Source organism: Hydra vulgaris, chromosome 10 (genome assembly GCF_038396675.1).
Source record: "Hydra vulgaris chromosome 10, alternate assembly HydraT2T_AEP".
In the NCBI taxonomy this organism is placed as follows: domain Eukaryota; kingdom Metazoa; phylum Cnidaria; class Hydrozoa; order Anthoathecata; family Hydridae; genus Hydra; species Hydra vulgaris.
In genome coordinates, this window is record NC_088929.1 from 33,508,030 (window position 1) to 33,524,803 (window position 16,774).

Sequence of the window (16,774 nt, forward strand, 5' to 3'; positions counted from 1 at the left end):
ATTTTTAATTATTTTGATTTATTTTAGTTATTTTCAAAATGTCATCATCCTGGGGCAAAATCCATAGCCCCAGGGTAATGACATATATTTTATCTCCATACCACAAAAATGGATATACCAGAAATGTTTGATAAGCAGGACAAAAAAAAAGCAATAAAGATTTTCCTCGCAGAGACTTTAACTAAACCAAAAATTAAAACAGCAACAAAAAACAGCAACGACGAAAACCGCCTTTTCTCGCCGTATCTCAACAATTATCTTTTTGATATTCACGCTTTAGTATTTGTTTCAAAAAAAAAAAATTGAGTAATATTATTAAATTCAAAACTCAACATTTTAAAAATATCAAATTCATTTTGCAATATCTTTTGTTTGAAAAACTATAATTAAAACATAATAACTTTTTTGTCCTTTAAAAAACTTACAAAAAAAAAATTTACAAATAAAGAAAGCACAATTAAACATCCTGATTTATTTTATCGTTAAAATAAGTTTATTTTTCATACCGCTTGCAAATATATTTGTACCAAAATTGCGCAACATTTTTATATTTTACCAATCCAATAGAAGTAATAAAAAACAGTTCCACAACATTTTGTCTTCGGAATCGTTGCCAAAGATTTTTCCTCACATTGTTTATGTTTTTTATACTTTGTACTGATAGTTATTGTTTAGGCATCAAAGAATGCAACAAAATACCTAAGTATATATATATATATATATATATATATATATATATATATATATATATATATATATATATATATATATATATATATATATATATATATATATATATATATATATATATATATATATATATATATATATATATATATATATGTGTGTGTGTGTATAATGAGTCTTCTACTTACTTTGAGCTTGTCTAATTGCACAAACTCTGAAGAATACACCCAAATTCTACAAGTACGACATCTACCAAGAGTGTGTGCATAAAATCCAAACATTAACTTTTCGTTACGTAATGACCTTTTGTTTCATTGAATAGACATTCAGTTTTTACACATTTTATATATATATATATACACACACACACACACACACACACACACACACACACACACACACACACACACACACACACACACATATATATATATATATACATACTTATATATATATATATATATATATATATATATATATATATATATATATATATATATATATATATATATATATATATATATATATATATATATATACATATAAAATGTGTAAAAACTGAATGTCTATTCAATGAAACAAAAGGTCATTACGTAACGAAAAGTTAATGTTTGGATTTTATGCACACACTCTTGGTAGATGTCGTACTTGTAGAATTTGGGTGTATTCTTCAGAGTTTGTGCAATTAGACAAGCTCAAAGTAAGTAGAAGACTCATTCATTAGTAAAAATCAACACTATTGCAAGTGTTTTGCAATAGTGTTGTTAGGGTTAAAACTCGTCACCCACTGCGAGCTTCAAGCAGTCATAACTTATATGCCTGTTATAAGTGATCAAAAAGTTTTTTGTTAAGACTAGAGTATATAGTTGTGTTGTCAGCAAATAGAGCTACTTTACATGTATGATTGTCAGGAAGTTTATCAGTATAGATAAGAAACAATGCAAGACCAAAGATGGAACCTTGTGGTATCCTAAAAGTTACTGGAAATGAAGAGGAGTGTTAGCGATCGAAGACTTTAATACTGTAATTATAAAGAAATGATTATGACATTTTAAAACTTTTACCAGACACACCATATGAGGTGAGCTTATTGAGAAGATTAGGATGCCAAACTTTAAAGAAAGTCTTCAATATGTCAAGAGCAAAAGCTCTTCAATACGTCAAAAGCCGCATTGATCTAAAGCACAACAGAAACTTTCTGTTATAAGTTGAAAAGTCAGCTTTAGAACGAAAGGATTGAAATCTGCATTGATTGTCAGAGAGTAAGATGTTAGACACCAGATAAGATAATAGAAGTTTCCTAATTTAATATTTAAAAACTTTACTAATTAACCGGCAACCGGTAGAATTTTTCTGTTATAACAGTTAACAAGTCAGCAGTAAAATGAGAGGATAAAGATTGATTGTCAGAGAGCAAGATGTTAGACACAAGATAAGATAATAGAAGTTTCCTAATTAACTATTTAAAAACATTTAATTAACCGGCAATTGGTAGAATCTTTCTGTTATTATTCTGTTATGTTAGACTCAAGATGGGATAATAGAATTTTGTTAATAAAAGACTCAAAGGTCTAGCTAATAATAGAGAGGAGACTGATGAGACAATAGTTCGATGATATAATATGAATGATAGATTCCATGAAACAATATAAAGATGATGTCTGATAACGTCATCATCTGTATACATTGATTTCTTGCAATATTACAAAGATATTTGTTATCAAAAGATTTTTACGAGTGAAAAAGATAATTACATAATTTACAAGTGAGAAAAATAATTATATTTAGAAATAGGAGCTAAGTAAGAAGTGTGATGATAGATAGTGAGCTGAAGTAAATTTGAAGAAGTACAAGTTTTAGTGAGATCATAGCATGATCCAAACCACCCAAAAAAAAATAAGGAGAAACTAAACACAAACTAGTAGTAAATGAAAGTGATTAGAATTGTCTGGAAAATGATTCACAAAGTTCTAACCATCCTAAGTTTAAACCATCGCATAGGAGATTAAGATATCAAAGGTTATAAGCTTTAGCAGGGTCAGTGGTCCAAAAACCAATCCATTAATTGTGATGAGTATTAAAGTTATCAATAACAACAATAGGTGGCTGATAGATAAAGAGCTTGGTCAATTTGATCAGGAATAACATCGAAACGAGTGCAGTTCTAAGAAGAAGAACACTAAAGAACAATGAGAAAGGTGATTGAGTGATAAAGTGCTAAACGTAAGCACATAACAGAATGATCAGAGACATTATGTGAATTGGTACGTAAGTATGTGCCCAGGTCAAGCATATAAATATTGGAGTTTTTGTCAACCAATCAAATCATTTAAAACTAAAATAAAAATATATAACAGCCAAATTTATATTAGTCTCACAAAGTGCAAGTAATTCTGATGAATTTTGCAAGCAGTAAGATTCAATGGATGAAAAGTTTCTTCATAGACCACGAATATTTATAAAAGATTGAAACAATTGGATGGTGGTGACGGTTGACACAACAATTATATATAAGCACATCTCCATCAATAGAATGAGAAGAATAAAGTGGCAACAACTGGTACAAAATAAAGTCATAATAACTACTAACCTGTGGCCACAGATACATTGAGAGAATCAAGTCCTTCAGGTAATCTGTCATTAAAAGATGGTATTGTGACCAACTTGGTGCATAGAGAAGTTATTAGTGGATTCATACCAAAGCCTTCGTTGCCTTAAAATGATTATAAAAAACATAATTAATGCTACATACTACAAAGTTTAACAAAAAGCAGTAAATTTTTGCAGTTTGTCAAACATTTATCTGCTAGGTTTACCATACAACCAAAATTTTACCTAGAAATATTAAAAATTTCACAAATTTATGTTTTTAATTAAAGAATTATGTAATTATTGTACTTAAAATCATGCCAATGATAAGCTTTACACTTTTTAATCTTTTCTGACATTGACTAAATTTATTTATAAATATTATACAGCAAGAAAATAAAAAAACATTTTTTTATACTTTACAACACATTTTTACAACACTTGCTCAACTATAACAGTTATGAAGTACCATTTGTAGCCTCCTCGGCATCCTATTAAAATATTTTTAATAACTTTAAAATATTCCCTGGGCATGTCAGTATGTTACTGAACAAATAAGAAAAAAGTGGGCTACTGTAACCCACTTTTTTCTTAATTGTTCTATCAATGTTGGTGATGAATAGTGATACCTCTTTAGCTTATTTTTCATTGAATTCCAAAAGCTCTCTATAGATTTCAGATCTGGGGTGTTTCCAGGCCAGTCAAAAAACATATAAGTACCTTTTAATATTTATAGTTATATTCTTTTGAAAGGAAATGTAGGTTTCCATGACCAACATCTAGAAAAACAGCCCAAAACTTTACAATACAGAATCAATATGTTTTAGAGTCTTAACTGTGTACTTGTTGAGGTAACTATTCATATTTGATGGTTTTCTAAGATATAGAACCTGATTATTTGGTTGTAAAGGTGCTTTTCTTAGAAAACATTTTCTCTAAGCTTTCAGAGATCTTGTATTTTTGATCTTCAAAGATATTGTATTTTTGAGTCAAAAGCCTGTCTATTATTCATCACTTCATTTATCAGTGGTTTTTAGGTAGCAAAACAACAAGGCATTTTTAGGTCATTTTGGAGATAGAGTAGAGTTTGGGCAGAGAGTTAGAGTCTAAAGAGCTTAGGATGCTGTAAATTATGTGTTTTTGCAAAAACTGTTGGTGCTAGCAATACAAGATGCTGCAGAAACTTGTCGGAGCCTGTCTATGCCTCTCAATAAATCTGACATTTTTTCCCCAACATTATAAAGTCCCAACATTGCTATACTTTGCCTGCAACACATACACTCTTTTTATTTTATCAATCAAAGTTTTCACAACTCTCCTTTAATACTTTTCATAAAAATTTTAGGAAGTTGTCATTTTTTATAAGATCATCAAAAGTACCTTTATCTTTTTAAATTGGAGTTTACAACTTTGTTTGCTTAATGTTTTTTATTATTTTTCTTATTACTTATTTTTTTTTATTGATTACTATTGTTTTTAATTAGGTGTTTGAATAAAAAAAAAAAGTAAATATTAATACTTTCCTTATTAAGATTGAAGAAATCAAGCATAGAAATATAGTTATTAAAATATCAGTTAGAATAAGAAAAATCTAAGAATATAAAAAAAGTACGAGATGTAATTTAAAAGTCAAACATTATTTCTCAAAAGTAAAAACTTTATAAAAATGAAGTGGAAAAAATTAAAATTTTATTGCAAATAGCTATTTACAACAAAAAATAACAGATGTTTACTTTTAAGTCTATGCACTAACTTAAAAAGGGTGTTATCCCTTGTTACTCCTTTATATTTCAATAAAACCCAATAAAGTGTTTTGAAAAGAGAAAAAAAATTTAGAATCAACATCATTTAAAATCAGAATTCAACACCTTTTTTTCCAAAAAAGAGTTAATAAGTCCAAAAAAATTCTGACTAAATTTTTTATTTTCAATCACTACTCACTGTGTCGCTGAACGAACTTTTGGTTGAAAAATGTTCTACATAAAAACTGTTTACATATACTGTTAGCTTTATGTCTGGTGACTCTAAAAATATATTCTAAAAAATTGTAACATTCTGTCCTAATGAAATATGGCATTTTACAAAAAACAAAGAAAGACGTTACTTAGAGTACTTTTTTAAATGTTAAAATTATGTTTATTTGAAACCTTTAGGTATTTATATCTTTATTATATGTTCATTTCAAATGTTATTGTATAATCATCATGGGTTTTGTGATACATTGGATGCTTTTAATGTTTTATCTCAGTATATGTTGTATCAGTATTGCATTTGGAAAAAATTCAGCAAATAATTTTGATTCTGATATAAAAAATTTCAAACAGTTTTTTTGTGCTTTAAAACTATCAACTAGACCAACAAAACTTCAACAAGATGCTCTTGGACTCAGCAGTGAGCAAGCAGGAGTCTCTTCATTAAAAATTTTCAGAGATTTGTAGGTACAGGATTCCCTAATACTATCATCATGACTCATATAAGGAAAAAACTTATGGGTATTGTTTTGACATACAATAATGTAAGAACTTAACTGTACAATGATATATTATTCAAATATATGAGACTGTGAAGATTGTTATATAATAATAACCAATAATATAATAAATAAACATTAATTTATTATTAAAATTGCTAATATTAATAACAAAATCTATGTTAATATATGCTAAAAATTTTTTTTTATGTTTTGTGTGGCCATGATGGAAACACAATTGAAAAGATCATTTATTACAGATTTAATTACACAAATTTTCAACAACATTTAATACACAATTACATAAATTTTCAACACTATTTAATACACAACTACATAAATAAAAGTAGCAAGATATTTTAAATAATGATTCTTCCATCATCAATTTTTAATTGATTTAGAACCATTATTTAAAACTGAATCGAAGACTTTATGAAACAAATCCTGCTCAAATAAACCTTTTCTTCAAAATATTTTAAACAAGAAATAATATATACGAGTTCGAGACCCTCATCTTCCTGAACTTTTTTTGTTTTTTTGTGTAAAAAAACAAAAAAAGTTCAGGAAGATGAGGGTCTCGAACCACAGACATTCCATTTACAAAGTTAACGCAAGATTTGATGCTCACAGACAAACAAACAAACAGAGATGATGAGTTAATAAAAGTATTGGTAAAAAGAATGAACAACCAATCAAAATCCTTTAAATCAGCAGTTAAAGTTTTATATAGCTATTTTTTTACATGTAATATAAATGTTTAAAAAAAAATCCTACTAAGTTAAACAATGGGTATGGAAGAAAAAAAACAATTAAAAAAAAACCTATAATAAGAACATTTCTTTTTGATAACTGAACATCGTGACATGAATGCACTTTGGATTGGGTATAATCTTTTGTAACAGTTCCAATTAGATTCCAATCATAATTCAGCAAATCCTAAAAAAAGTTGAAATATGTAATTCAAACTTTATTAAGTTAAAAGATGTAATTCAAACTTTTAATTACTCAAAATTTTGCAAAGTTTAAGAATGAAAATTCTTAAATATATGAAAAAAATGTTTATAAACATCTAAGTAATCAACTGTGATAATAAAAATAATAGATTGTAATAATGAAAAATTGATTATAATGAAAATAGTGGATTATAATAATGAAAATAATTGATTAAAAAAACTATTATCTTAATAATTAAAAGTGTTTTTATTTATAAAATAAAAATTTTGTTATTCATTTTTTAACAATTTTTAAAAGGAAATAAACTTACTTTAAGCAACCTATGCATATCTCTTGTTGAATAAACTGAGGCCCATTCCATTGCTCCAGAGCTAACTTTACTAACTGTTGCTGTTAGTCCACACCTAAAAAATAACATAAATAATATAAATCAAAATGAATGACCACATTGCAAATGTAGGGGATATGTTTATGTCATTTAAAATAATCAAATTGTAAAGTATTATTAGCTCCACCAGATTTACATTCTGAAACAAAATGTTTTATATTTTCTATTTTAACAGCAAATTTCAAAAATAATTTTTCAAATTTAAGAATAAATCAATGAGCATGCCATGGAATAAAAATAAAGACTCAAAAAAAATCTCCATTCTCTCTTTCATTGCACTCTTTTCACCTTAATATTCTGTTATTAGAGACAATTTATTCAAAACAAGACAGACAGGGTGGTCTAGAGATTTATTTTATTGAAAGCTTAGTAGCAGCTTATCTCTAATGATTGAAATTATAATTATAGTTTTTATATATAGTTATAACTTTTACTATTTCAAGGCTTTAAGATCAGGATAAAAAGAGAAAGCTGTACAATTTTTATATAGTTTACATGACTTTTAAACTTGCAGATAGAACTTTGGCAAAGAGTAGTTTGTTTTACACTAGATAACAGTAGATTTCAGATAATTTTAAAAACTCAATTTTGGCCAAAATGTCAGGGTAATAAACTTACTTAGTAACTGATTAGCTATTTCCCTTTAACTCTAATATTTGCTTCCAGAGATAGTTCAGTGTCATTTTTTTACTTCTTTGTGTTTTTTTAATAAGTCAAATTGTTTTCGTATTTTTAATAAAGGTTTTTGCATTTTACTTGAATAAATTTTAGTGAACGAAGTCACTAACGAAAAACCATCTCTAACAACTTCTTACTAGTTGACTTGCATTAAAAATGTATCAAAAATATATTATTGCATCTTTAATATTTATGTATTGAAATTTAATATCCATGATTTCACACTTATGTGATTTCAATGGGTTTTTATAATGGCATTTTCTTATTTGAATACAATATTATGGAAGAGTTGAAACAATTTTTTACAAACAGATGCTCTAATTAGGTTTAAAAGCTTCTCCTACCCTTACATATTAGGGGTTTTATATTACAGTTTTCCTACTTTTAACTAAATTGACTTTACCATAGCTAAAGAGTCTTACTCACCCCAATATAGAATGTCTGATTGCAAACCATAATTAGCTAACTGCACATAAGCTACATCAAAATATACTTACGAACTCTTTTCATTAACAATAATTTTATCCACTCCAAAGTAAGTTGCTGATCGAATAATGGCTCCCAAATTCATAGGGTCCTAATAATTATTTCAGTTATAAATCATTAGATACAATTACTCAAATATTTATAAATGCCATTATAAAAATTGCTATTTAAAAACATTTACATGTTTGAACATTAAAACTTGGATTTTATAAAGAAGCATCAGATACCTATAGGTATTTATTACACATAAGGAGTAGCCATATGATCATTTGCTCCTGTGCACAACATGAAATCCTTTAAATATTTCAAAACTTTGGTAGTACAATTGCAAAAAAATAACATGAGTTTGTATAACCACACAAACAGACACAAAACTTTACTAGCCTGAATGTCGTCTAAAGCTAACAAAAATCTTTCATGGTTTGGTACCGTGTAACTAAAAAAAAAAAACTTGTACACTTTTATAACTAGATATCACACCCAAATAATTATAACTATTTTAAGAAACAAATTTTTTTTACCTTTCACGAGTTATAGGAGTCAAATTAAGCTTTCCTGTTTCCATGACAACATTCTGAAAACATATATATATGTATATATATATATATATATAGATCTATAGTTTGTTGGCTTTAGGAAGAGCGGAAGGAAAAAAGTGATTCTTACGCCAACACATACGTCACTTTTAATTACTTTTGACTTTCGTCCAACATTTCCGTGTTGGACGAAAGTCAAAACCATTAATTTAATTACAAATTAATTGTTATATAAAAAAACCACAAAAACGCAAATTTAATTGACCGGAATGTTTTTAAAAACATTCTGAATGTTTTTAAAACATTCTGAATGTTTTTAACAATATAAACAATGTTTTTATTTTTATTTTTTTTAATAAAATGTTTTTATTTTTATTTTTTTTAATAAAATGTTTTTATTTTTATTTTTTTTACTGTAAATCATGCGCGGAGTGTTGCTACATCGACTATCTTATAGCGTGACTCGCAAGGGAGTGCTGCTACATCGACTGACAAATAGCCTGACTCGCAAGGGAGTGCTGCTACATCGACTGACAAATAGCCTGACTTGCAAGGGAGTGCTGCTACATCGACTGACAAATAGCCTGACCCGCAAGGGAGTGCTGCTACATTGACTGAGAGTTTGGTTGGGGCAGGCAGTCTATCATTATAAAAAAAAAAAAATTCCGGTCTTGCATTTTAATTTTTACTTTTTGTCAACAAAATATGGAAAAAACTTTCGGACAACATCTAAGGGTTCTATATATATATTTATATATATATATATATATATATATATATATATATATATATATATATATATATATATATATATATATATATATATATATATATATATATATATATATATATATATATTAGCGTAAATCAGTTTGAGGAAACTTACCTGGCAAATTTTGATCACTCTAGATCCTCTCTCAAAGCAACTTTTTGAAGAAAAAAAAAAGTCAAATTTTTTCAAAAATTACAGTTTTTTGGGACATTGAGGGAGGGACAAATGTAAACCTGTTTTGCTGAAATTTGAAAGTCTAAACTGCATATGCTTTGCAATTAAAATCATATGTATTTTTGCTTTGGCCTTATTACTGAGTTTTTTAAGCAGTATTAAAATAGCTTAGATTTTTTATGACTTTTTTTGAAAATGTTTCTTGGTTAAAGATTTTGTACCTTGCCTTTACTTTATTAAGTTAAGTAATTGAGGATGAGGTTAATTCTTTTATCCCCTTCCCCCACCATTTCCAGAATAAAATTAAAGCCTACCTACTACATTTCTACTAATCTCTCACAAAAAATGTCTCATGAAGTTACATGAAGCTTGTGGATTGCTTTAAATTTTAGAATTTACTTTTATTCACTTTAAATATAAACTGAAAAAGTAAATTCAAGTAACTGAACGAGTATTACTTTGAGTTATCAGAAATCCAAAATTTTATGCAAAAATGATTTAAGATCTTTTAAGAAGACTTTTCAGATTATCAATAAAGCCAGGCTATTTCAGATATGCTTCATTCTATGGCAATAAAAAAATGAAAGTTATGATTTTCAAAATATTTTTTAGTTACCTAAAACTAAATCATGTTCAATTAAAAACCTTTTATCTCAATATCAACACCATTCCATCTGTAAGATAATTATGTTAACTAATTTATACTGCTGTTTTAATGAAATTTTTATTGTTTACAATAAAAATTTCATTAAAACTATTTTAAAATTTTATTTCTTATTGCTGTTGTTCATACTATTTTAATGAAATTTTTATTGTTTAGGAACTCAGATATGGATATTTTACAAAAATTTAAATACTGTTAATCAAATTTGCCAAATGGAATTACAAAAAAGTTGAATATTCTGTACTGCCATCCAAAGTCAAACATAAAAATTGATAGATGTCTGAATGTGAATGCATCATGGCTAAAAAAAAACAAAGGATTAAAGCAGGATTTCCAATTATTAGCAATGTAAATATTAGAAAAAATGTGAAAAATCTTGAGAAAAAAATATTATAATTTGGTGAAGAATTCCAAAAGAAATTTAAAACGAAATTTGAAAAATCAAATTCAATTTAAAAATTTCCTAAAAGAAAATTTTTGAATAGGAATTCCAGAACTAAAAGATTTTATCTAAAATGACAAGTTAAGATCTGATAAAATCAAACTCAAAGACCTTGAATAAATAGATGATCAAGAAATTATAATTCGGGTCCTCTAGACACTAAACATACTGAGAAAGTAATCTGCTTTTACTTGTGCCCGTCAGAGTCTGCATGGTGTAATTTATATTTTTCTTAATTTGAGAAATTTAAAAACTTATAAAATTTTTTTGTAGTTTTGCATCCTATCTCAATTAAGTATATATATATATATATATATATATATATATATATATATATATATATATATATATATATATATATATATATATATATATATATATATATATACATATATATATATATATATATATATATATATATATATATATATATATATACATATATACAGTGGTGTGAAAATTATTAAGACCATTGTTGAAAAAGTAAATTTTTTGAATATTTCCTTTAAAGACACGCACACAATGTCATAAAATGGGCATAGTTCAGTATTTTGTGGATGCTCCTCTAGCTGCAATAAGTTTTTCAACCCTCTTAGGCATTCCATCAATCAGTCTTGGACACATGTCTTGTATTTCTGGATCATGTGTCCAAACCTCTATGAGCGCCTCAATCAATGCGACTTTTGTTGTTGGTTTTCTGTCGGCAATTCTCTTTTTGACTATCATCCACAAGTTTTCTATCGGGTTCATATCAGGTGAATTACCAGTCCATGGTAGGATAGGAACATTATTACGATTCAAAAAGTTTGTAACAGAGAGTGCCCGATGACACGGTGCACCGTCTTGTTGGAAGATGAAATCACCATCAGGAAAATGAATTGGAAGTTGAGGTAGAAGGCTTTTCTCTAATATGTTGATGTATTGATGTTGATTCATTCTGCCTTCAACAATTCTAAGGGCTCCTACACCATGGGAACTTATCATTGACCATATCATTACTGAGGTAGGATGCTTGACGGTCTTTACCAGACATTGCGGATGAAATTCTTCCCCAGAACGACGGCGCACGTACTGACATTTATCATCGAGTATCTCGAACATAGACTCGTCACTAAAGCAAACCTAAAAATACAAACACACTGTAAAAGCCTTGAGCTTACATTAGATTAACATCCTGTAATCACTGGTTACATGTTCAATTCATTTTGAATTCATGCAATAAACATAGCCATTGCTACAATGTTCGATACATAAAACAATTGCACTAGTGGGTAATGATATTAAACATCATTATTATATGAAAAAATATGTTACATTTTGCTTCAACTTAAAGTACATGATTGTAAGCTCTTATATAAAAAATGGTAAAGGGTAAAATACCTTTCTCCATTGTTCTGTGGTCCAATCTTTGTGATCCATGGCCCATTGCAGCCGTCGCATTTGTTGAGCATTGGTCAAGAGCGGTTTTTTGCGCGGTCGACGTGCTACAAATCCATCTTGTATCAGCCATCTCCGAACACAACTTGTTGAGACATTGATCTGGTGCTCCTGCAGCACACCCTGGAGCTGCTTGCTGGTCATTCTTCTGTTTTTTCGAACGTTTGCAAGCAGAACCCTTCTTGCACGTGGCGTCATGACTGGTTTTCGTCCTGAAGTGGAACGTCTTGGAGAGGATGTAAAACCAAAGTCCAATCGTTTCTTGATGGTAAAAACTGCTGTTTTACTTAGTCCACATCTCTTGGCAATTTCCCGTTGTGAAAATGTTTCCAACTTTAATAATGCTTCAACTTTGCCTCGCTTTCTGGGACTAGGGTCAGCAACTTTACCCATATTTTGAAAATATAATATAATCTGACAAAAAAAAATGCTTAAATAATCAAAATCACATATTTAAAATCAGAAAAATATTAAACTGTATCACTAACAACAGCAATAATCTAACAAAAATCACTTATAGTTCGTTTGAACCATACATATTCACTTGTCTGCAACTTACATTTCACAAGGCAAAATATACCAAATGTTTACTAAAACACATAACTCTACAATAAAAGTTAATAAATTAAAATTAAAATTAATAATTTCAATACTCAGCCACACCCACAGCACGTTTATAATAAAATAAAGTAGTGCTGCAACTTTTTTAGAATCTAAAAAGGGGTATAAACTAAAAAAAAAGCTTTTTTTCTTGGTGGTCTTAATATTTTTCACACCACTGTATATATATATATATATATATATATATATATATATATATATATATATATATATATATATATATACGCATGGGCACTGATTTCTCAACTAAATATATCCAGACGGGGTGGGGTTTTATATGTTTTATGGTAACCACTTTATGTCTAATTTTTTTGCTGACCTGATGCTAACATCTAACAGTTTTAAGTCAGCAATTATTTGACCACCTCATTTTTTGTTGTATTCTGAGGATTGTATATATATATATATATATATATATATATATATATATATATATATATATATATATTATATATATATATATATATATATATAGAACCCTTAGATGTTGTCCGAAAGTTTTTTCCATTATTTGTTGACAAAAAGTAAAAATTAAAATGCAAGACCGGAATTTTTTTTTTTTTTAAATGATAGACTGCCTGCCCCAACCAAACTCTCAGTCGATGTAGCAGCACTCCCTTGCGGGTCAGGCTATTTGTCAGTCGATGTAGCAGCACTCCCTTGCGAGTCAGGCTATTTGTCAGTCGATGTAGCAGCACTCCCTTGCGAGTCAGGCTATTTGTCAGTCGATGTAGCAGCACTACCTTGCGAGTCACGCTATAAGATAGTCGATGTAGCAACACTCCGCGCATGATTTACAGTAAAAAAAATAAAAATAAAAACATTTTATTAAAAAAAATAAAAATAAAAACATTTTACTAAAAAAAATTAAAATAAAAACATTGTTTATATTGTTAAAAACATTTAAAATGTTTTAAAAACATTCAGAATGTTTTTAAAAACATTCTGGTCAATTAAATTTGCGTTTTTGTGGTTTTTTTAAAAAACGATTAATTTGTAATTAAATTAATGGTTTTTACTTTCGTCCAACACGGAAATGTTGGACGAAAGTTAAAAGTAATTAAAAGTGACGTATATGTTGGCGTAAGAATCACTTTTTTCCTTCCGCTCTTCCCAAAGCCAACAAACTATAGATCTATATATTTATATATATATATATATATATATATATATATATATATATATATATATATATATATATATATATATATATATATATATATATATATATATATACATATATATATATATATATATATATATATATATATATATATATATATATATATGAGAACAATTTTTATAAAAAATTTCATAAAATCCAAAACTCTAATGTAAAATGAAGACATAAAGTGTTTAAAACAAAGGAGATGATTGCTGAGAGTTTTATCTCTAACTATAAAATATTTGCCCATCTGAATAGAACAAAATCTTCTAGTCACCTGATGAGGTCTGCCTCCACACAAGCGGTCAAGAATCGGTCGTGATTTATAAACAAGCTTAATATTTCTTTCATTAGCTTCAGCTACCAACTGGACTAGTTCTTTTCTGTAAAATAAAAGAGAAGAAAATCAAGAACTTGAAGATTATAAATCTATCAGATTGAGTATGCTATGTAATGCTAAGTAAAAAAGATCTTTTAGAACAAATATCATATACACTGTTTCTTTTAAAAAAAATTTTATTGAAAGAACCATAACAAAAAAAAATTTGAAAAGATATTCTCACTGCAGGATATTCATAGATATTTTTACATTAATAATAGTGATAGTAATATAGATGCTGCGGTGAGTTAAATTGCAAAATGTATTTATGATAACTATGTGTTATGACAGCTCAGAACACTACTATATTTAATTTATAGTAATTTACAATTTATTTGAAAATAATTTATAATAAAAATCAACTTATTCTTGCTTTAATAGAGCTCACAGATGGGCATTTTCCAAATCAATTGATAAGACGTTCCATTTATTTGCAATACAATTACTAAATAAGGCTTGTCAAGCTGAAGAATGCTTGACATTTTATTTTTTGATTCTAAAATTGTGACTGCTGATTGTTGGTGCTGGTCCATTTGCTTTCAATGACAATGTAAATTTTGTAATGTGTTCTCTGCTGTTAAATAATTCGTATTCCTGTGATCACCATGATCAACATTGATCTTTTCTTTAAGTTAGATCATTGTTATCATACTTTATAAGTAAGATTTGTTTTGCAAACATTAAAAGTGGCTTCTAATTAAGTGCATTCAAGATAAAATGTTTTAATACTTAATTAGACAAAGATTTTTAAACCAGAAAAATAATTACTAACTTTGACCTGAAAAAGATTAAAAAGACAGATTTCATCTAAAAGGTTTTATTTTTTGCTTGAATGCATGCTTTTTTTTATCTCATGTTTTTGCAATCAAAGACTTCAATTATCACTCTTGTGCACTTGCTAGGATTAATAATTGCAAGCAAAAAGTTTGTCTTTTTGAGTTGTCTTTTTAAAAATCTTAACATTTTCAATAAAGCCTATGTATGTTCAGTATTAGTATTTTTATCACCATACAAACATCTAACTCCAATGTAATCAATTTCATTTTGGATCCAAAATGAATGGCTATAGCCATTCCTTATAACTCAGATATTTGAGCTTTGAATCCTTTTTAAGGATCCAAAGCTCAAAAGCATTTGAGCTTTGGATGTCACCTTTTAAAGTAGGATTCCATACAGAGATCGCAAACTCATGGTAAAAAACTAGCACTATGTACAGGATATGGATCATTTCCATATTCAAATGAGTATGGAAATGATCCATACTCATTTGAATATGGAAATGATCCATATCCTGTACATAAAAAAGGTATGCTTGAGCATGTTGTGTGCTTTGCTACTACTAGGTTGATGATGCTATTTGATATCTGGTGGGGTCAATATGCTGATGTTAAATTTTACTGTTGTTTCTAAGTTTGCATTCATCGCCATTTTCTATCATCGAATAGATGGTATGGTGGTTCTTTTTGTTAATGTGCATAACCTTGCACTTCTTTTGTTTAACTTCATTAGTCATTTATTAGCCCATTCAACTAATTTGTTGATATCCTATTGCAAACTGATATGGATACAAAAAGGTTTTTATTGCTTCATTATAAAGGTTTTTATTATTTTATTTAAGCAGCTAGCTGTCATTTATATAAAGTTTGCATATACATTTTATATCGTTGATAAATATTAGGACAAAAAAGGCCAAAGAATAGATTCTTGAGGCAAACCTAAATTGTATTAGTTAATAGTATTCAACAATGATAATGAAACTTCTCCCATTACAAATTGTTGCCTAAGAATGGTTTAAATTTCTCTGAATAAAATTTATCTCAACAAAACACCAGAGATCCCAGATGCTTCATACTTGAGTAATAGCCTTTTGTGTTCTACTTTGTCAAAAATCTAGCTGAAATTGAGGGATATCATGTGGGTTGCCCTTCTTAAACAAAGGGCAACCCATCAAACCATTACAAAGTATATTATATTCTTAAGTAAACAATTTTCTGTATCACAGCAGTTACCGTCTTGGTTCTTCCTCTTCAAGTTTATCATTTAGGTACAACTTGAAAATTTTTCTTCTTCCAGCTAAAATGGCAGCTAAACAAGGAGCTATTCCAAATAAATGTTCACGACGTACAACTTTAGACATTATTTCTAAAATAAAAAATGAAACGAAAAGCCTAAAATATATATAGATGCACATATATATAAGGCCGCTGCATGGAGTAACAAGTTGAGTATAGTTCGATCCCCCAGGCGTGATGGGGATCGAACTCAGAACATCTCGCTTATGAGGCAAATGCTCTACCACTACACCACTACTGCATAATATTATCACACATAC

At 28.0% G+C, this 16,774-nt stretch overlaps 1 protein-coding gene across 1 annotated transcript; it reads right to left on the minus strand.

Annotated features, from left to right (window-relative positions):
* Positions 1-386: 386 nt before the first annotated feature.
* LOC100199558 (rRNA methyltransferase 1, mitochondrial) lies at positions 387-16,614 on the minus strand. The gene is made up of 9 exons (XM_065807863.1): positions 16,452-16,614; positions 14,341-14,446; positions 8,774-8,826; positions 8,637-8,688; positions 8,264-8,343; positions 7,011-7,104; positions 6,568-6,682; positions 3,278-3,400; positions 387-699 (listed from the first exon to the last, which is right to left on the minus strand). Exons 1-9 carry the CDS (start codon positions 16,577-16,579, stop codon positions 665-667), a joined length of 786 nt encoding a protein of 261 aa, XP_065663935.1. The 5' UTR covers positions 16,580-16,614; the 3' UTR covers positions 387-664.
* Positions 16,615-16,774: the final 160 nt, after the last annotated feature.